This window comes from Panulirus ornatus, chromosome 46 (genome assembly GCF_036320965.1).
Source record: "Panulirus ornatus isolate Po-2019 chromosome 46, ASM3632096v1, whole genome shotgun sequence".
Taxonomy (NCBI): Eukaryota; Metazoa; Arthropoda; class Malacostraca; order Decapoda; family Palinuridae; genus Panulirus; species Panulirus ornatus.
The window spans coordinates 41,534,856-41,560,891 of record NC_092269.1 but is presented as its reverse complement, the minus strand read 5'-3'; the positions used below and the strand labels follow the sequence as shown (position 1 = coordinate 41,560,891).

At 38.8% G+C, this 26,036-nt stretch overlaps 1 protein-coding gene across 2 annotated transcripts; it reads right to left on the bottom strand.

The window, feature by feature from the left end:
* Nucleotides 1-2,369: 2,369 nt before the first annotated feature.
* LOC139763304 (uncharacterized) lies at nt 2,370-16,426 on the bottom strand. 2 transcript variants are annotated; one of them, XM_071689316.1, is made up of 6 exons: nt 16,267-16,426; nt 12,863-13,076; nt 6,937-7,862; nt 6,627-6,766; nt 5,317-5,563; nt 2,370-3,518 (listed from the first exon to the last, which is right to left on the bottom strand). In XM_071689316.1, exons 1-6 carry the CDS (start codon nt 16,309-16,311, stop codon nt 2,466-2,468), a joined length of 2,625 nt encoding a protein of 874 aa, XP_071545417.1. In that variant the 5' UTR covers nt 16,312-16,426; the 3' UTR covers nt 2,370-2,465. The 2 variants fall into 2 exon arrangements, with proteins under 2 accessions (XP_071545417.1, XP_071545418.1); XM_071689317.1 differs by having other exon boundaries at nt 5,443-5,563.
* Nucleotides 16,427-26,036: the final 9,610 nt, after the last annotated feature.

The following is a 26,036-nucleotide window of genomic DNA, read 5'->3' as shown; positions in this document are numbered from 1 at the left end:
AGGATGTGTGGATCAGGTGTTTGCTTTGAAAAATGTATGTGAGAAATACTTAGAAAAGCAAATAGATTTGTATGTAGCATTTATGGATCTGGAGAAGGCATATGATAGATTTGATAGAGATGCTCTGTGGAAGGTATTAGGAATATATGGTGTGGGAGGCAAGTTGTTAGAAGCAGTGAAAAGTTTTTATCGAGGATGTAAGGCATGTGTACGTGTACGAAAAGAGGAAAGTGATTGGTTCTCAGTGAATGTAGGTTTGCGGCAGGGGTGTGTGATGTCTCCATGGTTGTTTAATTTGTGTATGGATGGGGTTGTTAGGGAGGTGAATGCAAGAGTTTTGGAAAGAGGGGCAAGTATGCAGTCTGTTGTCGATGAGAGAGCTTGGGAAGTGAGTCAGTTGTTGTTCGCTGATGATACAGTGCTGGTGGCTGATTTGTGTGAGAAACTGCGGAAGCTGGTGACTGAGTTTGGTAAAGTGTGTGAAAGAAGAAAGCTGAGAGCAAATGTGAATAAGAGCAAGGTTATTAGGTACAGTAGGGTTGAGGGACAAGTCAATTGGGAGGTAAGTTTGAATGGAGAAAAACTGGAGGAAGTGACGTGTTTTAGATATTTGGGAGTGGATTTGGCAACGGATGGAACCAAGGAAGCGGAAGTGAATCATAGGGTGGGGGAGGGGGCGAAAGTTCTAGGAGCGTTGAAGAATGTGTGGAAGTTGAGAACATTATCTCGGAAAGCAAAAATGGGTATGTTTGAAGGAATAGTGGTTCCAACAATGTTATACATAGAGTTGTGTGGAGGAGGGTGGATGTGCTGGAAATGAGATGTTTGAGGACAATATGTGGTGTGAGGTGGTTTGATCAAGTAAGTAATAATAGGGTAAGAGAGATGTGTGGTAATAAAAAGAGTGGTTGAGAGAGCAGAAGAGGGTGTTTTGAAATGGTTTGGTCACATGGAGAGAATGAGTGAGGAAAGATTGATCAAGAGGGTATATGTGTCAGAGGTGGAGGGAACGAGGAGAAGTGGGAGACCAAATTGGAGGTGGAAAGATGGAGTGAAAAAGATTTTGAGTGTTCGGGGCCTGAACATGCAGGAGGGTGAAAGGCGTGCAAGGAATAGAGTGAATTGGAACGATGTGGTATACCGGGGTCGACGTGCTGTCAATGGATTGAACCAGGGCATGTGAAGCGTCTGGGGTAAACCATGGAAAGTTCTGTGGGGCCTGGATGTGGAAAGGGAGCTGTGGTTTCAGTGCATTATTACATGACAGCTAGAGACTGAGAGTGAACGAATGTGGCCTTTGTTGTCTTTTCCTAACACTACCTCGTGCACATGAGGAGGGAGGGGGTTGTTATTTCATATGTGGCGGGGTGGTAATGGGAATGAATAAAGGCAGACAGTATGAAGTATGTACATGTGTATATATGTATATGTCTGTGTGTGTATATATATGTATACGTTGAGATGTATAGGTATGTATATTTGCATGTGTCGATGTGTATGTATATACATGTGTATGTGGGCGGGTTAGGCCATTCTTTCGTCTGTTTCCTTGCGCTACCTCGCTAACACGGGAGACAGCGACAGAGCAAAATAAAATAAATAATAAATAAAAAGTAAATTTTATGTGATCATTAGAGTATCACAAGGCTATGCCAGATTACCTCATTAACACAAGTAGTGAACACTGTGGGTCTTCTTGCATTAAGGGAGGCCCTTCCACCCATAAGTAAAAAAAAATTATTTGGAATTGTGTTTTCCTGATGAGAAAATTGCTCTCATAATGTATCATAATGATCACAGCCTTTCTCCTAGATACATTGCAATCTGCAGAGATTGTTTGAATATGCTTACTCTGATTAGTATTATGATTTTTTTTGTGAAGTTGTCACTCCTGCTCTTACCACTGATTTTCCAAGCCGAAGGTGTCGAAACCATATAATATTGAAAGCTGTTTTGTAATATAATCCATTGTTAGTCAGCTTCTTTATTCATGAGAATGATTTATTACTGATGCTTAAAGATTATCTGTGAATTAAATAAGTATAATAAATCAAATAAGGAAAACAACCTTATTTGGGAGGACAAAAATGGGTATGTCTGAAGGAACAACAGTTCTAAAAATATTATATGGATGGGAGGCATGGGCTATAAATAAGGAAGTGGAGGGAACAAGTAGAAGAGAGACCAAATTGGAGATGGAAAGATTAAGTGAAAAAGATTTTGAGCAATTGGGGCTTGAACATGCAGAAGGTTGAAGGGCATGCACATGATACAGTGAACTAGAATGATGTGGTGCACTGGAGTCGATGTGTTGTCAGTGGACTGAACCAGAACATGTGAACCATCTGGGGAACCAAGGCCAAAGTATGTACAATCTATGGATTTATTTTTACCCAATCAAATATCAAAAAACAGTCATCAGATCCTAATACACATAATATGCATGAAATGGTAATGCAGGGAAATCAGTCTGTTACATTGTCTAACATAAACTCTAATATATTTAGGGATTCCATGCACTGTTCCTGTTTCTCAGTCTTTTTCTGCAGAGTATCCTGATCCATGAGACTTATACCTGATCTCTGGTTTGAAGATTGGGTAGATATATCTCCATCAGGAGCCATAACCTCCAGCACAACACTATTTTCTGACCTTGGGAAGGTACAGTGATTTGAGTATGAAACTGAGTCAACTAGGTCCAGATCCCCTTGGTCCTGAACTGGGTTATTAACTGAAAGCCTTAATTTATGATCTGGCTGTGTAATAAGGCTACCCTGAAGAGCAGAAATACTGTTTTCGGTATCCAACCGCTGTGATTCATTCACATCAGATTCTGGTTTATTCAGTAAAAGATCATGTTCTACTAAGAATCCTGAGGGAAAAGTATCTGCAATTTCAGTAACACTCTGTTGTTTTGCTGACTGTCCTGCATGACTCTCCAAACTTTGAATATCGGGTAAATCTACTATATCTGGTGAACTCACAAGTACTGAGAAAGTTTCCTGTTCAGTTGACAAATCTGTGTGTCCACTGAGGTCAGAATCATGAACCTGACCAGAATTTTGAAAAATTGCTCCATTCTCAGCTGTAACATTGTTCATGTTTTCAGCTTTTTCCAGCTTAGGGTGTAATTTCTCAAAATCTTTGATAACTGCATTTGATTCCTGCACAACAGTACAAAAATCTGAGGAATTAGTTGTGGCTTTTAAGTCATCAAGACCTTGCAATACATCTATAGTGGGTTTTTTAACAAGGTCAGAATCATTACCTGCCACAGATGATGTACTTAGCAGTTTAGCGAAAGGATCCGAAGAAATTGTATGGCGACTAATGTTGTGTTTTTTTGTCAAGTGGTCACGCAGCTTGTCTGGTCGTGTAGTTCTAAAGTTACACTGCAATTTTGATACTGTTGTGCATGTAAGTAGATTGGAGGCAGGTGCATGAAGACGCATATGTCGCCGCATATTCTTAGCATGGGAGAAGGAGTGGCCACACACTTCACACTGATGTACCCGTGTCTGAAAGGGAAGAGACAGTACTTGTCAGTAGTATTCATCTATCTGTATCTCTAATGCCTCAGCCTTTAGTGCCTTGCCCTTAACAGGCCACTGGCAAAGGGCTACTCTAGCACCATGTGTTCAGAAGCTTTTCCCTTATTTTCCTACCGACTACCCCTACCTAAGGAGTCTACATATTGTTCCTGCTTGACGGTTATATTCATAATAAATACCATTTTCATCCTATAATCCTTCTTAGTAAGAAAATAAAGATCTATCAGAAGAAGCCTTCTCTTCCTACACTTATTTACTTAGCTGCAAGCTTAGTATCAAAGCTACCTTTCAGGGGTTTCAGCTTTGTTCAACATCATGCGTAAAAATCTTTTCGTCAATAACTGCTGAACAGATTACTCATAAAGGAACAGAAATTTTTAACCCTGCTAAAGATCTCAGCAAACATAAACTCTTGTCCTTATAGGATTTGGGCTCTGAGAGGAAAATTTAGGATTTTCACAGTGCATACAAACACCAGATATATTCTTTCGCAATCTGTTGATGGGTTTAGAGAAAAAATAAGGTTAAAAGCGTCCTTTTTCATTAGCTCTTAAAACTTAGAAGTTTCAAGTGAGAGCCTTTTACTGTGCTCAACTGATTCTCTTGGAAATCTCTGAACTTCACTAAAAATACTAAGGAGACCTGTTATTTGTTCATCCCAGTCTTCAACTTTTTCTGGCCAGATTTTAAATAAGTATCAATAAAACTTACTTGGCAGTACTACTGAATCAGTACAAAAGATTAGCAGGTTTCTGCACCAGCATGACTTGATTTCATAATATTTTCTTGTTACAAAGACTTCAAACATCTTCAGTGGCTTGTGGGCTTTACACTTCTACCCATGTTGGGAGAAAATGGTTTATTACTTGGTTTCCTCAGAACCTTTTAAAAGAACAAATCTAGAAATAAATTTTTGCACTCATGTTCTGCCTTGTCAAATGGTTCCTTACTGGAAGTGGTGGATCTATCCTGTGTAGCTCTGAGATTCCTCCTTTTATAGAATCAGTCACCAGAGTTCCTCCAATTAATCATGAGTTATTTCTAAATTCTGGATAGTTCTTACCTAAAAGAACTTACTAAAAGAAAAAAAAATTCTCTTGCCCTCTCCCTTCAAGTGGGTGTACTTGCATGCTCATGAGCAGAGAAAAGTAGGGTTTAAAAATTCAAAAACCTTTTCTCTCTGGACCCTAAGGGTAAGTAATTTTTCCTAAATTTTGCTTCCCTGCTTTTACCTCCTTTTTCAAGAAATGATCTGTGAAATGTGAGCTCCTAGTAGTTGTTGGGGACAAGTAAATGATAGCCTGGTGAAAGATTTTGATTGGCTGAGCGTGGCCCCATTTTATGAGCAATGGCTGTGGACATTTTGCTCATTTGTAAAGCAATGAAGAAAGGCTGTTACTTGCTCACCAGATTATAAAGGTGCCAACTGAATCCTGACCTGAGCATTCCCAGGGAATCTCATGCTTGCAGGGCACCATTTTGTGGAAAAAAGTTTTTCAACTTAAAAACATGCATTTTTCTGGAACAAGAAACCAGGAAATGCTTTGAAAATTTGGCAGGCAAACTAATAAAACTTTTTACAAAATGCCCTTATGTTGAAAATAAATTTAGTGAAAAGATGTAAATACTTTTTTCACAACTTAATAAAGGAAATTAAAATTTCTGGTGCTAGTCCATTTTCTATATTAGAGTTCGAAGTCTATCAACATAAAAAAAAAATTATTCCTTGATTACTGATGCCTTTGCAGCCTGCAAAAGTAAGTACCTTAGAATGTGTAGCAAGGTGATCGTTGAGATGAGTCTTTCGGTTAGATGTGAAGGCACACCCTGGATGAGGACAAGGGAATGCTCGTCCTGAATGCTGCACTAAATGGGCCTTGAAGCTACTTACGTACTTAGAAGAGAAGCCACATATATCACACAGCAGGCGACTGGTGGGGCTATGTGTATATAAGTGAGCCTGAAGGGCATGACGCCACTTGAATCCTCTTCCACACTCACTACATACAAACCTGAAGGAGAAATGATAACCATGCAAATTGTACTGTAAGCTCTGAAAAATAACTAGAAAAACAAAATGTATGTTATTTAGTTCAATATTTCTAAGCCCACATTCAATAAAGGGTGTCCTAGGTAAAAATCTCTCTTCTTTAACATAACACAAACTGTCACACATTCATTGTTAAAATAATGAGAATAGTTGCAGGGATGATGAGAGGCAGTATTTCTTCTTAGGAAATATTTCTAAAGACAGAGAGGACATGATGTCATCATGTCTCAAAACATGGAGATGACACTAGCAAGGGAAAAATAAAGGAATAATTAGGACACTGTGTAGGTGGGCATGGGCACCTAAGGAAATTATATTTTAAGCAGAAAAATCAGTGTTGGAGTGCTAAAACAGGCCTTACAAAATACCTTATAGGAGGAAAGTCTTCTCTACATCCCTTTTCAACAAAATATACCATGGGCATCTTTTGTGAGAATTAATATTCCAAAAATGAGGTCTCATACCATGCAGATTTGCAAAGGAGAGAAAAATTTTAATGTTTACGAAAAGAGAGAGAAAATGGAAAATGTAGATTTTGAAGTATGAAAAAAGTTTTTTCTCCTAAAGGTGAAGCACCATAGGTGATGGAGTTCTTTGTTCACATGAGTTTAGGACCCTCTATACCCCTGTAAGTATGGATGAAATTCATAAAATCCCCTCCCTTTGACAACTACACATTCAGTGATGGCACACAGCATACTTCTAAATTTCCTATCAACTACAAAGTACAAAGTTCCAAAACTATTTCAGTCACTCTAACACTGATTATTAAGAGATTGCTTTCAGTATGATATCTCTTATGATACACAAGCATTTGATGTCAAACATATATAATTTTATGAGTTAAGGGTTTACGGAAAAAAAAAATTCTGGGTGAACTGGCTGTTAAAATGGTGCTTAGTGGCAAATGCCTCTCCTTGCACACACACACACACACCTTTTTCACTGTACCACTGATAAGTATTCAGCAGACTGAAGACTCACTCTTTTTTTAAATTTCGTAAACTTCACTAAAAGAAACTTACGGTTTTGTGGTGGAATGCTTTGGTGTGTGCATGGTTAAGGCTGCCCGAGTTCGAAACCTCAGATCACAATACATGCAAAAAAATGGTAGCTCCTGGTCATGAAGAGCAAAGTGAAGTCGCTGGCCCTCTAAGTCTCGTACCTAAAGCGTAAATTTGCAATTATGGTGGGTCATACAGAACATCAATGGGTAGATATGATGCAGTTTTCAATATTAGGCATAAGGCAGTTTACAAAACAAAATTTCTACACTTTCTTAGTGTATGACAGAATGAAACTACTGAAATATAAAATGGTATGCTAGAAGCTCACTTGAATAAAGCAGAGTGGACATTGAGATGTAAAGTGCTGTGTGTGTTGCACATGCTTCACCAAGTCTCCACAACGCTGGAAGGACGTCCCACATACTGTACACATCAACCCTTTTCCAATTGACTTTTGTTTATGTTTCTTCTGGTGTTGTAAATGCTGATTATCACCACAGTAAACACTCAACTGTTCTTCTTTATTTACAACTAAGCCTAAAATATCATTTGTACTGTCATTTGCACTATGAATATTTCCATCACTTTCAGTTTCAGTATGGCTAACAGCTTCCATTTTAATATTCAGTGACTCCATGGGTGCATCAATTGTAAGGTCTCTCACTCCTTCTAAAGATGCTGAATTCTCATTGTTACATGCATTAGATTCTTGAATTTGAGAGTTTGACTGTTGTTCATTATCTACATGTTTATCTCTACACTGAACAAGAGTCCAGTTATTGTTTGCATTTGTATCCATATCTTGATCATTGCTGCATAACACTGACAATTCCAGTATACTATTTTCACAATTAACTTTGACTTCCAAGTTTTCAGGCAAGGGACAGTCTGTTGAATGTTTATTTTGTAAAGAGTTTGATAACTGTTCAGGTATAGTTTCATTTACCAAACATCCTTCATTCACTGGCTCAATTTGCTCAACTTCATTTTCTTTTTTTTCAAAACATTTTTTCAAAACTGGTTTTCTACTATGTTTTTTCTTAGTAACACCCATACTAGTGCTGCTGTTATTTTCTGTTACATGAAATGAATTTCTTTCTTTGCTCATTTCCAGACAAGTACAAATCTGATGTGACAGGCCAAGCATATAAGCATACTCATTCAGGGTGGCAAGGTGTATTGATGACACATTCACAGTCTCTCCATATAAAAGACCTACAAGGGCCTCAATCGTGTTCACTTCAGATGTACCACCTGTTGGGGATTAAGGACAACATATCACTGTAACAATTAAAATTGATAAACTAAGGGGTATTTTGAAAAAATTATAAATATTTTTCCTCAGGAATGCAGAACCAATTTTCAGCAGTATTCTATCAATGTATATCTTTGATGCCTGTTCCTTCAAGGAACTCCAATCAAGGGGGTGGCTTTGCCAAAAGAGTCTTCCTATCCCTGTCCTTACATGCCATCCTCACACACAGTACTAACCTGAAGAATTACAAGTCTTTACAGATCTACTTTATTTGAAGGAACCCTTTAAACACCTTGCAAGTCTTTTGATCTATTTCCATTTTTCATTCTGTCATTATCAGAACAAGTTAACTAAAATCAAATGTTCTACGGGGCACTGGGACAGGAATTAGGCTAACAATAACTGCATGAGAAAGTACTACTGTCTTAACTTAGTATTAAAGTGGCACCCAAAATCATCTATCCATTGTGCTAGGATTGCTGGTGTTACTTTCTGTATCATTAAAACTACGTTTTAATACCTCCCCACATGCTCCATACACCTATCCAATTCTTTCTTCTTTCCCATTTTCACATTTTTTTCCAATCTGTACTTTTCTCACTGTGAACTGCTTAATATCTAAAATGATTTAGGGTGGGAGGAGCATTGCTGGGGAGTTGTGGAAGCAGGAAGTGGAGGATTTACTTACTACCTTCATACTTTCTTAATGTCCCTCACTTTTTTACTTATTTTATCCCATCAAATAGAGAAGGAGAGATGGGAGAACTATATCTTAGTCTCTTTAATCCTTTCTATGTTCATTTAAAATCGGGCTTTGATCAGGTAAGAGGTGCAGCTACTTTAGAAAGTAAAAGAAGCTTGAAATTGCAAAAAGTTGTTAAGTTTCAGCAACTTGAGGTCTCTAGTTTTACTGTAGTACCCAAGTCTCACCCCACCTTCTCATGGTGACCTCATTATTACACCCCTGTGGGATGGAACTAAAGGGGAAGATGTTGCCCAATTACATCGGAGCAATACTTTTATATTTGGACAAACACCTGAGATGTGATGTCACTTTTACTTTTTTTGACAATTTTGAAGCCTCGCTACCTCTGGGAACACTGCGCCATCAAGTGTGAGGCACAAAAAGCTAAGAAGTGACACTAGAGTCTACCAGTTATGCCAAGGGTTAAAAGAGATGAGTAACTGAGGGTAATGAAACTGAAAGTGAATGGGATGACTGGTGAGAATAAAAGGAGGGATACTGTGGAGAGGTTTAAAAGTTGTAGCATGGATGTGCTAGGAACTGGGGAAACCTATATCCTTGGGTAGGGTGTACAGAGTGAGAATAGAATCAAGAATACAAATTATGGGAGGGCATGGAAGGAGGTGTGGTATGGATGGGAATGAGTGAAAATCATCAGGGAAGAGGAAAAGAAGGATGTGTAATTCTGCTATCACCAAGAGTATGGGAGGGTGTTATAGAGCATGGATGGAATGGATCAAGAATAGTGTAAGTGAAAGTAAGGATTGGGATTGTGAAGTATAAATGGGTATGTGTATATGCGCCTGTGAATATGAAGACTGTATGAGGTAAGGATGAAACGAAACTTTTCTGGAGAAATTTGAATGACTGTATAAACATTTTGAGAACAAGAGAAATGTGGCCATATTGGGTGATATGAATGCAAAAGTGGGATGTGATGAAATTGGTGAGACAAAGTAAATGAGGAATTGGTAAACGGGAAGTGCCTGGAGTAAATGAGAATGGAAGCTATCTTGTGGATATTTGTGCTGAGAGAGGTTCATTCCTTGCAAAAACCTTCAGCACAAGATGATCCACAGACATACATGGATGAGAAAAGATGGAAAAGAAGAGCAAAAGGTTTTGATTGACTATGGTTTTGATTTGACTATGTGGCAGAGGATGAAAGATTGAGAAAGGCTGTGCTGGATGCTAGAGTCGTGAGAGGATTCTCTGGAGACTCTGACCATTTCACGGCTCTTGTGGGAATTAGGATCTGGGAGAAGTGGAGGTATGGTGTAAGGAAGAATGGAGAGGTAAAAATGTTGGCAAGCGAGAAGATGAATCAGGAAAAATGTAGAGAAAAGTATGAAAGGAAGGCAACTGAAAACTTAGATGGAAGTGCAGTTAATGCAGGAATGCAGTTAGTGTTTAAAATGTTTGGAGAAATACTATTAAAGGATGTAGAATCAATAGATGAATGAACGGTAGTGAGATACAGGAATAAAAAGGGCAATGCATGATAGACAGAAGAGATTAGAAATGCCATGGACGAGAAGAAAAAGGCATATATGGTAGACTGCTCAATAAGAATGTACCAGTGGAGGATCAGTAAATGAGGAGGGAATACAAAATATGTATGTGGAACATTAAGAAGCTGATACAGGAAAGCAAAAAAAAAGTAGATGAAGATTTTGGAAGAAAGTTATATGAAAACTTTCAGGATAATAAGAAACTATACTGGAAGGAGGAGAAAAAGGAAAGAGGTGGATGTAAGAGTGTAAGGGCTGATGTGAAAAGTAAGGAAAGGAAATTGCTGAATCAAAGGGAGAAAGTGAAAGGAAGACGGAAAGAGTATCTTGAAAAGCTGATGAATGTGGGAGAAGGGTAGGCAGCAGTTGTTACATGCATGGATATGGAGGATGAAAGGAAGAGGATACAAGTGCAGGGGCCTACAGCAAAAATGGAGGTAAGAAGGGCAATAATGAGGCTGAAGGTAGGAGAGGCACCTGGAGTGAGCGGGATTATGGTTGAAATGCTGAAGTATAGAGGAGAAAGTGTGAGAGTGGATGCATCTTGCATGTAATTTAGCACGGAAACAAGGTTGTGTCTGAGGATTGGGTGAAAGCTATTATTGTTCCCTTTATTCAAAAGAAAAGGTGCTATGGATGTATGTAGCAATTATAAGGGATTAAGTCTGTTAAGTATACCAGAAGTGTATTCAAGAATACTAATTAGCAGAGTGATGGTAGTATGTCTGAGGAAATGAATCAGGATATTCTGGCTCTGAGTGAAACAAAGCTCAAGGGTAAAGGGGAAGAATGGTTTGGAAAAGTATTGGGAATAAAGTCAGGGGTTGGAGAGAGGACAAGAACTATGGAAGGAGTAGCACTACTCCTGAAGCAGTTGTGGGAGTGTGTGACAGTGTAAGAAAGTAAATTCTCGACTGATGTGGGTAAAACTGAGAGTGGATTGAAAGATGGGTGATTATTGGTGCTTGTGCACGTGGTCATGAGAAGAAAGATCATGTAGCAGGGGGTAGCAATACTATTTTCTGTGGGGAGGGGTAGCAGCAGGAATGGATGAAGGCAAGCAAGTATGAATATGTATATACATATACATGTATATGTCTGTGTATGTATATGTACGTATGTGGAAAGGATCACAATTTTGCGCGTGATCAAGTATATTCCTATGAGTCCATGGGGAAAATGAAACACGATAAGTTCCCAAGAGCGCTTTTGTGTAATAATCACATCATCAGGGGAGACACAAGAGAAAAATATAACAGTCAGCTGATATACAACGAAGAGACGTAGCTAGGACACCATTTAGTAAACATGTGATTGTCCATGGTAAGTTGCAAGAAGCAGTGAAAAGTTTTTATCAAGGATGTCAGGCATGTGTATGAGTAGGAAGAGAGGAATGTGATTACTTTGTAGTGAAGGTCGGTCCATGTCAGGAATGTGTGATGTCCCCATGGTTGTTTAATTTGTTTATGGATGGGGTGGTTAAGAAGGTTAATGCAAGAGTTTTGAAGAGAGGGGCAAGAATGCAGTCTGTTGTGGATGAGAGGGCCTGGAAAGTGAGTCAGTTGTTTTCTACAGATGATACAACTCTAGTGGCTGATTCGAGAGAGAAACTGCAGAAGTTGGTGACTGACTTTGAAAAATGTGTGAAAAAGAGAAAGTTGAGAGTAAATGAGAATATTAATATTACTATTATTATTATTATTATTATTATTATAATTATTTTTATCATTATCATTATCTATTTATATTCATTATACTTTGTCGCTGTCTCCAGCATTAGCGAGGTAGCGCAAGGAAACAGATGAAAGAATGGCCCCACCCACCCACATACACATGTATATACATAAACGCCTACACACACACATATACATACCTATACATTTCACCGTATACATACATATACATACACAGACATATACATATATACACATGTACATATTCACACATGCTGCCTTCATCCATTTCTGCCGCCACCCCGCCACACATGAAATGTCACCCCCTCCCCCCGCAGGCGCGCGAGGTAGCACTAAGAAAAGACAACAAAGGCCACATTCGTTCACACTCAGTCTCTAGCTGTCATGTATAAAGCACCGAAACTACAGCTCCCTTTCCACATCCAGGCCCCACAAAACTTTCCATGGTTTACCCCAGATGCTTCACATGCCCTGGTTCAATCCATTGACTGCATGCGACCCTGGTATACAACATTGTTCCAGTTCACTCTATCATCATTATTATCATTAACATCATATAAAATTGTTTCCCACGTCAGCGAGGTAGCGACAGGAAACAGACGATGAATGGCCCATCCACTCATATACACACACATACATAAACTCCAATATATGCACATATACATACATCTACATATCAAAATATCAACATATACATACATATGTAGTGATCAGGGCCTGAACATACAGGAGGGTGAAAGGCTTGCAAGGAATAGAGTGAATTGGAACGATATAGTATACCGGGATCGACATGCTGTCAATGGACTGAACCAGGGCATGTGAAGCGACTGGGGTAAACCACGGAAAGTTTTGTGAGGCCTGGATGTGGAAAGGGATTTGTGGTTATGTGCATTACACATGACAGCTAGAGACTGAGTGTGAATGAATGTGGCCTTTGTTGTCTTTTCCTATCAGGCTCAGGTTCCCATGAAAACTGCTATTAGCAAATGGTTACTTACAGTAATGTTAAAGACAAAATAATCAAGTTTCATCATCTACACTAAACTAACCTTGCTGTGGAGATGGAGGACTCATGGTTACATTATCTATTGAAATAACGAGAGGACGTAAGACAGACCAATCACGCTGTGCTCCCAAGCGACCTTGCAGCACAGCAGCTATGACTGTAGAGTGAGCAGCAAGTACACAACTGTGTGCTGAAGTTTGCTGCCCGTCACCACCTATGACTACAACATCACACAGTTCCCCTTTCCCACGAAGCCACTGTAAATATGGAGAATAATATTCAAAGCTTCTCCACCAATAAAACAATATTTGATACTATCAATAATGGTGTGCAATGAAATTTCACAAGGGCATTCAATGCAACAATAACAATCAGATAACAGTTTTAGAAATTAAAAGATCTGAAAATTGAAAATACCCTTTAATATTACATCACTAAATTTTTTTTTCTATCTTCTGAGAATAAGTCTACAACCCTGTATATAATATCCATATAAGAAGCGTATAATTACCAATATCCACTTAACTACATTGGAGAAGGTTCAGTCATTCACAATGCTAATAAAAATAATATCAATTTTCGCATTTAAAACACCAGACAAATAAGAAATAGAAGAGCAAACATCATTTGAAATAATACTTCATTGAGGAACAATACATACGGTACTCACTTAAAGGTATATTCATATTTAGCCTGTGCTATGACAGAGCAATGCTTTTACGATTATACTTTAAAAATAAAATGAACTGGTCTTCTGACAAGTGATAATATAGTATGAGATTGAACACGTCACATAATGTAAATTACTTACAAAACAAAATGAACTGGTCTTCTGACAAGTGATAACATAGTACGAGATTAAAGACATGTCACATAACGTAAATTACTACAGCCATATTTCAGTGACATGAACCATATTAATCAAAACTTAAAAACCCATCCACAAAACCAGAACAATAAAGTTTAAGAAAAAAATGAGTAAGCCTACTTTTTTAATTATAATTTTTATTATTTCTATTTTTTATCATTATCTTTTATTTATTTTGCTTTGTCGCTGTCTCCCGCATTTGTGAGGTAGCGCAAGGAAACAGACGAAAGAAATGGCCCAACCCACCCCCATACACATGTATATACATACACGTCCACACACGCAAATATACATACCTATACATTTCAATGTACACATATATATATACACACACACAGACACATACCTATATACCCATGCACACAATTCACACTGTCTGCCTTTATTCATTCCCATCGCCACCTCGCCACACATGGAATACCATCCCCCTCCCCCCTCATGTGTGCAAGGTAGCGCTAGGAAAAGACAACAAAGGCCCCATTCGTTCACACTCAGTCTCTAGCTGTCATGCAATAATGCCCGAAACCACAGCTCCCTTTCCACATCCAGGCCCCACACAACTTTCCATAGTTTACCCCAGATGCTTCACATGCCCTGATTCAATCCACTGACAGCACATCAACCCCGGTATACCACATTGATCCAATTTACTCTATTCCTTGCCCGCCTTTCACCCTCCTGCATGTTCAGGCCCCGATCACTCAAAATATTTTTCACTCCATTTTTCCACCTCTAATTTGGTCTCCCACTTCTCCTAGTTCCCTCCACCTCTGACACATATATCCTCTTGGTCAATCTTTCCTCACTCATTCTCTCCATGTGCCCAAACCATTTCAAAACACCCTCTTCTGCTCTCTCAACCACACTCTTTTTATTTCCACACATCTCTCTTACCCTTACATTACTTACTCGATCAAACCACCTCACACCACACATTGTCCTCAAACATCTCATTTCCAGCACATCCACCCTCCTGCACACAACTCTATCCATAGCCCACGCCTCGCAACCATACAACATTGCTGGAACCACTATTCCTTCAAACATACCCATTTTTGCTTTCCGAGATAATGTTCTCGACTTCCACACATTCTTCAAGGCTCCCAGGATTTTCGCCCCCTCCCCCACCCTATGATTCACTTCCACTTCCATGGTTCCATCCGCTGCCAGATCCACTCCCAGATATCTAAAACACTTTACTTCCTCCAGTTTTTCTCCATTCAAACTTACCCCCCAATTGACTTGACCCACAACCCTACTGTACCTAATAACCTTGCTCTTATTCACATTTACTCTCAACTTCCTTCTTTCACACACTTTACCTAACTCAGTCACCAGCTTCTGCAGTTTCTCACATGAATCAGCCACCAGCGCTGTATCATCAGTGAACAACAACTGACTCACTTCCCAAGCTCTCTTATCCACAACAGACTTCATACTTGCCCCTCTTTCCAAAACTCTTGCATTCACCTCCCAAACAACCCCATCCATAAACAAATCAAAGAACCATGGAGACATCACACACCCCTGCCGCAAACCTACATTCACTGAGAACCAATCACTTTCCTCTCTTCCTACACGTACACATGCCTTACATCCTCGATAAAAACTTTTCACTGCTTCTAACAACTTGCCTCCCACACCATATATTCTTAATACCTTCCACAGAGCATCTCTATCAACTCTATCATATGCCTTCTCCAGATCCATAAATGCTACATACAAATCCATTTGCTTTTCTAAGTATTTCTCACATACATTCTTCAAGGCAAACACCTGATCCACACATCCTCTACCACTTCTGAAACCACACTGCTCTTCCCCAATCTGATGCTCTGTACATGCCTTCACCCTCTCAATCAATACTCTCCCATATAATTTCCCAGGAATACTCAACAAACTTATACCTCTGTAATTTGAGCACTCACTCTTATCCCCTTTGCCTTTGTACAATGGCACTATGCAAGCATTCCGCCAATCCTCAGGCACCTCACCATGAATCATACGTACATTAAATAACCTTACCAACCAGTCAACAATACAGTCACCCCCTTTTTTAATAAATTCCACTGCAATACTATCCAAACCCGCTGCCTTGCCGGCTTTCATCTTCCTTTTTATTATTACAAAAGCCAATAAAAAATATTAGGGATACAAAATAATGTAATCATTATGGTGTTCCAACAAGAGCCACTCTCGACCAGTGTATGTTTCATGTATTTCATGATGTTTGAATTGTATTTGAGATGTGTACTACCTACTTTAACGAACAATTACTACTATAGCCTCATATAATATCGTTCAATAGATATATTTTAATGCATCAGACTCAGCTATTATTATTGTATTCTCTGAACTCTACACTAGTATTGAAGAGCAAAATCACTCATTCATTACAACAAAGCTTGATGCCGAGACAAACTATAGTACTACTGAGATTCATTTGATATCATCTATTAAGATTTGATGATATTCTCTACTGAGACATGTTTGATTATATCCTATCTGTCTGTAGATGGGGGTCAGCCTATGGAGAGTACCTATACTATTCCTTTTCATCGTATTTTCATACACATTACCTGAAGACTTTTAGAAACATTTAAATCACACTGCAAAGAGAGCATTTCGAGTATTTAAGATTTTCTGTACGATTGATTGGTGTTTGTTGACAACTTGATATGTTTACCAGCCGTTCTTGTAGCGGCAGTTACTGACGCCAGGATATCTGTCACACTGAGGGATTTATTATAAAGTTTGCCAAGAAAAAACTCCACTGGTTCATAAAAGAAAGAAGTAATTATTCTAGGTAAGACCCTCAATTTTATTCGTATTTCATGAGGTGAATCATAAAGAAATCAAGATTATACAGCCTAATGGAATTTCATAGCCATATGTACGTTGCCTATGTATCTTTCTCACAGTATAGGTTTTCTATTCATTGTAGTTTTTTTTTCTTTTTTGCTGTTTCTGCACACAAAGCTGACTTAATAAAAGCCCTATTTTGTGTATGTTTATGATTTGATATGAAATGTCAAATCCATTAAGCTTTGAAATACTTTCTTACATATCTCTTGAAGTTCTTCTAGAGTAACAAATGCACCTAATGACGCCCGGGAAAATTTTACATAAATTAGGTAAGCGGATTTGTGTGTTCCCATTCATCATTTCTCTCAAATCAATTTCATTTACAGTTATTCCCTGTATGTTGTTTGTAGTCCTTCGTTCTACTATTAACATAAACGCTCTCAAATAATCAAACCTATACCAATATTGTTCTGTTTCTTGAAGCGAAAATTTGATGTGCATTTACAATATAAATAATATTATCCTTACCAAAACGGTCTGCCATTGCGTATGAGATTTACAGATACAGAAATATTAAGTAATTGAGATCAATATCATGAAAACGCTGCTGATGTCAAGGCTGTGGTAGAGCGCAGCTATGTTCCACCTTTGATATGGAGGGAATTGTGGTGCATGTGTCCCCTGATCATGTACCCAAGACTCTGTGGCTGATAACGGCTGGTGTGAACGGGGCGTCGAGCCCATTATCACCTCCCATAGTATATGACAGACAGACCTATCGTCTAACAGACCAACTCTAACAGTATTTCTTTGTTTTTGCGTTAAAATTATAGAAGAAATGAAGAACTGTTTTATTGATGTCTTTGTATCCTTTCAGTCAGACTAATATTACGTAAATGAACTCTTGACATTTGTAGATTCCTGTTAAACGGGGAGAAAGAGACCGAGTACCAAGAATGTCAAGTTCTCTCCGTGCACAGTACAACAAATAGCTGTATCTTTGAATATCAACTGTGTTATTTTTTCTTGTGTCTCCCCTGATGATGTGATTATTACACGAAAGTACACTTAGAAATTATCGTGTTTCATTTCCCGTGGACTCAAAGGAATATACTTGATCCCGCGCTCAACTGTGATCCTAATATGCGTGTGTGAGCTTCAGGCAGTTGGAATACGTCTATCCTTCAACTCATCGAAAAAATTTATAAGGGTATCCCTAATGTGAAGGGAAAGAATTGGTGATGACTTTACTCCCCGAAAATCCTGTGGTCTACGTATAATTCTCACCATACCAGTAGACCGAAGTGAAGGACAGTGGTGACATCCCAAACCACAATCAAAACCCTGCAATAAGGCGTACCGAAGAGAGAGAGAGAGAGAGAGAGAGAGAGAGAGAGAGAGAGAGAGAGAGAGAGAGAGAGAGAGAGAGAGAGAGGAGGGGGGAGAATCACTCCCACCCCCTTATTTTCTCTAGATTATGGTTAATCTGCTTTTCATGACATCCTCGTCGTTACATGCTAAGCTAGGTTCCCACACAGAAAGACAGACAGACATAGCACAATTACTAATTTTCCCTTACTTCTGACCCTTTTTCTTATTAGGAAAGGTTGATTTACCACAAAGTTGTTCTTTTCTTACACTTCACAACCAGTTGCGTCTCACGCAAGAAAAACGACGAAGCCATCAACTTAAGGAGCCTAGGCCGCTCACATATCCTGGGGCAGCATGTGACCTATGAAACCTGGAAAATTTTACATACTATTAAGTGGAGAATATTCATGATGTGGTTTTTGAATAGATATGTGATAGTATCAGAATATTTGAAAGTATGTTAGAAGAACTTCGCAAAATGTGACAAAATTCAGACAAATCTTGGTACAGGTAAGATGTTTTGTCTAACAAAGGAAGTCGTGGATCCCTCCTGGTAACTTATTTTGGACAGAAATTTATGGGCTGATGTGGTGAGCTACAGTGATTGCAGTTTTTGTTAGATAGTTCATATTGAATTGTCCTTCAATGTCTGTCATCAACGATTCAATTACTTTTGTGATATATAGCAATATAGCCATAGATCTAAGAATGTTCGTTTTTCAGAGTCTAACGCTATGGCTCTCATGATGCAGCACTATATCAGTAAGGTTAGAACTACATGGCATATATGCGTGTACCCAGTAATATGTATGCGTTTAGAAAAAAAAAAATCCCTTGAGATATGGTTTGGCTGACACATGACCATGATAGGTCACGTTGTCATAGCTTTTCGTAAGTTCTCAATATATCGATATGCGTCAATGATATTGTATTTGTTAACATTAACTAATATTTTACGGAGTATGAAACTGTCCGAATACATTGAACTATCTGCATTCTAATAAATCAATTTCTTAACCAGATAGGATAAGTAAGGAGTAAGGGAATATTAGACTTGAACACTGGGAGGTAAATTTTCGGGTAATGAAATCTGTAGTCAGGCAAGTGACGAGTCGCAGACATCACACTAATAATATCATGCAGGAACTGATCATGAGCGAACCGGTAGGCATTTTTTTCTTTTACTTTATATTCAAAGAGAATTTATTCCATGAATCTAGTACTTAGATCATAAGACACTGTTTGTTGGATGTATTCTGTGAGTAATTCGTGAGCGTTTAGAGTGGGTGATGATTGCGTAGGATGCGATGACGACACTTCAGCGGATGTTAAGAATTTATGACCAGGAGGCAATCACGGTATTTTCCCAGTGTTTAATGAAGACTGTGTTAGTTGAACTCCCATCAATTGGAAGTTGATGATTCGTGTGAGTGTCGGCTGTTCGTTATACCCGTTATATATTGACATTGCTCTGGTATATTATACCATTAAGGTGATTATGTATACATCATTTCATTGTTGATGTTACAAGTTTGGTTACTTATCAAGTACAGTGGTTATGCCCCACAATGAATCTGACTGTGGTGTACAACAGAACTAGTATTGGAAGAATAGAACATCATTTAAGTCTGGTGAGAGTCATTAGGTTTATTTGTTTTCGGTAAAAGTCCAGTTAAGGTACAGGATAGATATATGTCTGGAATGATATTGACACACTGTTGAGTGAAGAAAGAAGAATGATAGTGGCAGAGAATAATATAGAGCATTCTTTGTTATTCTCCAGATATACATAAGTTGAAAGTGTGGAGGACTATAAAGATATAGGGTAATTATATAAGTTTAAGATCATTGTTAAGAAGGGGCGCTGTAGTTCACTAGTTCTGAGAATCTTTTGACATGGGCACCCATTGAGGGAGTTTCAGTTGGAGACAAGCGTCAGAAATACAGATAGATTGATTCAAAATGTATCATATGGTGTTCATGGACTCTGCCTGCAAGTGTTCTCACTGCGAGTGGGAAGTAACATTTGAGGTAGCTGTATAATTGTTAGCAAATGGAAATGAGTATATCTTTGTGGAGGAGCTTCTTGCTCCAAAAAAGCCAGTCTTACTCTGTTTTGCAGCCTCAAAACTATAGGAGCTTCATAGAAGGGGTTCTTGGGTTCCATAATTGTTTGACCACACTGTGACAACATTTCAGTGTGCAGTGTGCTGTGTTATGGAACAGCATGTTATTTGTTAAAGTAATACTTCACAAACTTGTTGTATTTATTATTGTTTTGTATTTATCATCTGATGCTGTGTACCACTAAGAGGAGTTGAAACAATAGGCAGGAAATCCTCCCTTTCTATACTGTTAGTTCAAGAAGAATGAACACGTATAACATTTGAAAACACTTAACCCACAGAATTCATCTTTGTCTTCTAAATTTTCCTGTGGTGAACCCTTTGTGCTAGTCCTGCCTTTTGGCAAAATGGTGGGATCCATAGGTAGTTGAAATGTGTAGGACTATTAGGAAGAAGTAATAGGCTGGAGCATTAGGTAGAGATTGTAGATTGGAACATGAGGTAGTCATTAGGTAGAAGTAGTTGGTAGGAACCTTTGTTAGGAGCCCCTGGAAACACCACTAGAGTTGCTTTTGACCAGTGGCCTATTAAGGGTGAGATGCTAAAGTCAAAGAAGTGGCACTGAAGTTCACCTCTCCCCTGATATACATATGACAAAGACATGTCTACACACTGAAGATGGGTATAGATTGATATGCAGTTGTGATTGCGAACTATATCTCATACATTGTTGCCATTTTCTGATTATATAATCTCTCCACAGAATTTTTGATGAAATTGAAGTAGGACACATGCAGTAACTTGGTGGAATGTCAATTCATTGTGAAGGAAAACAAGATAGAAATGGCTAGTGACAGCGAAATGCTGGGCCTTGTTGATACTGCAGTTTACCACGAGGATGATGAAGATTTTTCTCCGCAACGCTGCGTAAACAGAGACAACAAAACTGAAGTAGGACACTAACATTACATTAACCATTTCAAATGGTACAGTTGTGGAGGTTTGTTTGATAAGTGTACTGTGTCAGTTAGAGGTTCGTTTAATGGGTTTACCCTGTTAGGTAAGTCTTAGGTTTTACCATTCTGAATGAAGATATACTACAGGTGATGTAGGATATAGAAACTCTGTTCACCTGTTGTAATAACTGTTTGACTTTGGTCAAGGTAGTTTTAAGTCTAGTAGTTTGAAGAATCGTGGACTCTTAGCTAAAGAAAATATAAATGAACTGGCCTTCTAAAAAGAGAAATGGCCTGTAAATTGTTGCATAGCATGAATGACACTTTCCTTTATCTTACTATAATGTGTAATAGGACACATGCAGTAACTTGGTGGAATATCAGTTCATTGCGAAGGGAAACAAGATAGAAATGGCTAGTGATAGTAAAATGTTGGGCCTTGTTGATACTGCAGTTTACCAAGAGGATGATGAAGATTTTTTCCTGCAACACTGTAAACCACCAAATCTAAAGTAGGACACTAATAATACATAAACCAATTTGAAATGGTACAATTGTAGGTTCATTTGATAGGTGAACTGTGTCAGTTAAAGGTTCATTTAATGGGTGTACCCTGTCAGGTAAGTCTTAGGTTTTACCATCTGAATGAAAAGATGCTCTAGTGATGTAGGATATAAAAACTTTGTTCTTTTGTTGTAATAATTGTTTTGCTATAGTTTAGGTAGTTTTAGGTGTAGTAGGTTGAAGAATTGTGTATACTCTTAAAGAAAAAAGAAATAAATTGGCGTTTTAAAAAGGGAAATGGCCCGTAAGTTGTTGCTTAGCATGAATGAAACTTTCCTCTGTCTTATAATAATGTGTAATTCACATAAAGACTTTGTAGCATGAAGAATTTGTCCTTTGTTTCAAAGTTTTTGTTGTACTGCTTTTCATGGTGATTCCGACTGATTTATTACTGATGATTCAAGGTGAGTATGGTCTTAATGAAACTTGTGGGTTATACTTTGATTTCTGGAGTTCAAAATGATTTTAAATCTGCCATTTATGCTAAAAAAGTTCCAATACCTTTGATTTTTCTGTCATGGTGTTTTTATCCTGAAGTGAAAGTATTTTACACATTGAGTTTTAACTCATTTTGATTTTGAGTTGGTGTCATTAGAGATAGTCAGACTTTATAGGAGTCATATTATTGGAACACAAATGATGACTTTACTCTTGCTTTCCATGCTTGCATAACTCCTATAGTTCATTAAGTCAGGGGAATGGTGCTAGATGATGTGTACTCATGTTTGTAGAACTAATCTCTTTGTTGTCTGGGCATCTCTCTTGCAAGTTGCCTGTGGCCAATTGTTTGCTCTGTATCCAATCAAGTAGTTTTGTCCTATGCTTTCCTTTCTTGTTTTTGTATGTTTTGCCCTTATAATGGTGTTTGGGAAGCATACAAGATCCAGTGATAAGTGCAGTTGTGTTAGTGGAGTGAAAATTAAGCACATTATGCTAGTGATTTTACTGAAAGTGAACATTTGACAGAACTTAGAGAAGGGCAAGTCACTGCTAAGCTGTTTTTGTGTTTCAGTGGTGGCTCTTCAGTGATTCATGAGAGTTAAGCAACATGAAAAATCACTGAGGTTCTTTGCTTTAAGATATATGAATAAGAACATTTCCAAATATTGGATTTTTAAGTGAGTACAAGATTAAGCAACCTTGATAAACTTTTATATGACCAGTTTAAGCAACACCAGAGTGAAGTTGTTCCCACTTCTGGCTGAATTTTAATGGAAAGGTTAAGCATCTATATCAATAGTCTAAGCTGCTGTGGTTTTCGGTGATATTTGTCAGTATGATGCGATTAAGTATAATCAAAGAATGATTTTTTATTATTATTATTATTATTATTATTATACTTAGTCGCTGTCTCATGCGTTAGCGAGTAGCGCAATGAAATAGACGAAAGAATGGCCCAACCCACCCACATACACATGTATATACATAAATGCCCACACATGCACATATACATACCTATACATTTCAATGTATACATACATATACATACACAGACATATACATATATACACATGTACATATTCATACTTGCTGCCTTCATCCATTCCCGCCGCCACCGCACCACACATGAAACAGCACCCCTTCCCTCTGCACGTGCATGAGGTAGCACTTGGAAAAGACAACAAAGGCCACATTTGTTCACACTGAGTCTCTAGCTGTCATGTGTAATGCACCAAAATCACAGCTCCCTTTCTACATCCACGGCCCACAAAACTTCTCATGGTTTACCCCAGACACTTCACATGCCCTGGTTCAATCTATTGACACCACATCGACAGTTATATACCACATTGTTCCAGTTCACTCTATTCCTTGCATGCCTTTCACCCTCCTGTATGTTCAGGCCTCGATCACTTCAAACCTTTTGCACTTCATCCTTCCACCACCAATTTGGTCTCCCACTTCTCGTTCCCTCCACCTCTGACACATATATCCTCTTTGTCAATCTTTCCTCACTCATTCTCTCCATGTGACCAAACCATTTCAATACACTCTCTTCTGCTCTCTCAACCACACTCTTTTTATTACCTCACATCTCTCTTACCTATTCATTACTTAATCAAACCACTTGATACCACATATTGTCCTCAAACATCTCATTTCCAACACATCTACCCTTCTCTGCACAACCCTATCTATAACCCATGCCTCGCAACCATATAACATTGTTGGAACCACTATTCCTTCTGACATACCCATTTTGCTCCGCGATAATGTTCTCACTTTCCACACATTCTGCAACACTTCCAGAACCTTCGACCCATCCCCCACACTGTGATTCACTTCTGCTTCCATGGTCCCATCCACTGGCAAATCCACCTCCAGATATCTAAAACACTTCACTTCCTCCAGTTTTTCTCCATTCAAACTTACCTCCCAATTAACTTGTCCCTCAACCCTACTGAACCTAATAACCTTGCTCTTATTCACATTTGCTCTCGGCTTTCTTTTTTCACACACTTTACCAAACTCAGTCACCAACTACTGCAGTTTCTCACCCGAATCAGCCACCAGCACTGTATCATCAGTGAACAACAACTGACTCACTTCCCAAGCCCTCTCATCCACAACAGACTGCATACTTGCCCCTCTCTGCAAAGCTCTTGCATTCACCTCCCTAACAACCCCATCCATAACATATTAAACAACCATGGAGACATCACGCACCCCTGCCACAAACCGACATTCATAGAGAACTAATCACTTTCCTCTCTTCCTACTCGTACACATGCCTTACATGCTCGGTAAAATCTTTTCACTGCTTCTAGCAACTTACCTCCCGTACCATATATTTGTAATACCTTCCACAGAGCACCTCTATCAACTCTTATCATATGCCTTCTCCAGATCCATAAATGCTACATACAAATCCATCTGTTTTTCTAAGTAATTCTCACATACATTCTTCAAAGCAAACATCTGATCCATGCATCCTCTACCACTTCTGAAACCACACTGCTCTTCCCCAATCTGATGCTCTGTACATGCCTTCACCCTCTCAATCAATACCCTCACATATAATTTCCCAGGAATACTCAACAACCATTATACCTCTGTAATTTGAGCACTCATTCTTATCCCCTTTGCCTTTGTACAATGGCACTATGCACGCATTCCGCCAATCCTCAGGCACCTCACCATGGGTCATACATACATTAAATAACCTTACCAACCAGTCAACAATACAGTCACTCCTTTTTTTAATAAATTCTACTGCAATACCATCCAAACCCGCTGCCTTGCCGGTTTTCATGATCCGCAAAGCTTTTACTACCTCTTCTCTCTTTACCAAATTATTTTCCGTAACCTTCTCACTTTGCACACCACCTCGGCCAAAATGCCCTATATCTGCCACTCTGTCATGAAGCACATTCACCAAACCTTCAAAATACTCACTCCATCTCCTCACATCACCACTACTTCTTATCACCTCCCCATTAGCCCCCTTCACTGATGTTCCCATTTGTTCCCTTGTCTTACGCACTTTATTTACCTCCTTCCTAAACATCTTTTTATTCTCCCTAAAATTTAATGATACTCTCTCACCCCAACTCTCATTTGCCCTCTTTTTCACCTCTTGCACCTTTCTCTTGACCTCCTGCCTCTTTCTTTTATACATTTCCCACTCATTTGCGTTATTTCCCCTGCAAAAATCGTCCAAATGCCTCTCTCTTCTCTTTCAGTAATAATCTTACTTCTTCATCCCACCACTCACTACCCTTTCTAATCTGACCACTTCCCATGCTTCTCATGCCGCAAGCATCTTTTGCACAAGCCATCACTGCTTCCCTAAATACATCCCATTCCTCCCCCACTCCCCTTACGTCCTTTGTTCTCACCTTTTCCATTCTTTACTCAGTCTCTCCTGGTACTTCCTCACACAAATCTCCTTACCAAGCTCACTTACTCTCACCTCTCTCTTCACCCCAACATTCTCTCTTCTTTTCTGAAAACCTCTACAAATCTTCACCTTTGCCTCCACAAGATTATGACCAGAGATCCCTCCAGTTGCACCTCTCAGCACATTAACATCCAAAAGTCTATCTTTCGCATGCCTATCAATTAACACGTAATCCAATAATGCTCTCTGGCCATCTCTCCTACTTACATATGTATACTTATGTATATCTCTCTTATTAATCCAGGTATTCCTAATCAATAGTCCTTTTTCAGCACATAAAGCTACAACCTCTTCATCATTTCCATTTACAACACCGAACACCCTATGTACACCAATTATTCCCTCAACTGCCACATCACTCACCTTTGCATTCAAATCACCCATCACTATAACCCGGTCTCGTGCATCAAAACTACTAACACACTTAGCTGCTCCTAAAACACTTGCCTCTCATGATCTTTCTTCTCATGCCCAGGTGCATATGCACCAATAATCACCCATCTCTCTCCATCTACTTTCAGTTTTACCCATATCAATGTAGAGTTTACTTTCTTACACTCAATCACATACTCCCACCACTTCTGTTTCAGGAGTAGTGCTACTCCTTCCCTTGCTCTTGTCCTTTCACTAACCCCTGACTTTACTCCCAAGACATTCCCAAACCACTCTTCCCCTTTACCCTTGAG

Coding starts and splice junctions, on each gene's coding strand:
- LOC139763304 (XM_071689316.1), bottom strand. CDS start 16,311: ATGCTCTCTTTGCAGTGTGATTTAAATGTTTCTAAAAGTCTTCAG. Junction 13,077..16,266: donor ATGTTTCTAAAAGTCTTCAG/GTAATGTGTATG, acceptor CCATATTTACAG/TGGCTTCGTGGGAAAGGGGA. Junction 5,564..6,626: donor AAGCATTCCACCACAAAACC/GTAAGTTTCTTT, acceptor TTTCTCCTTCAG/GTTTGTATGTAGTGAGTGTG.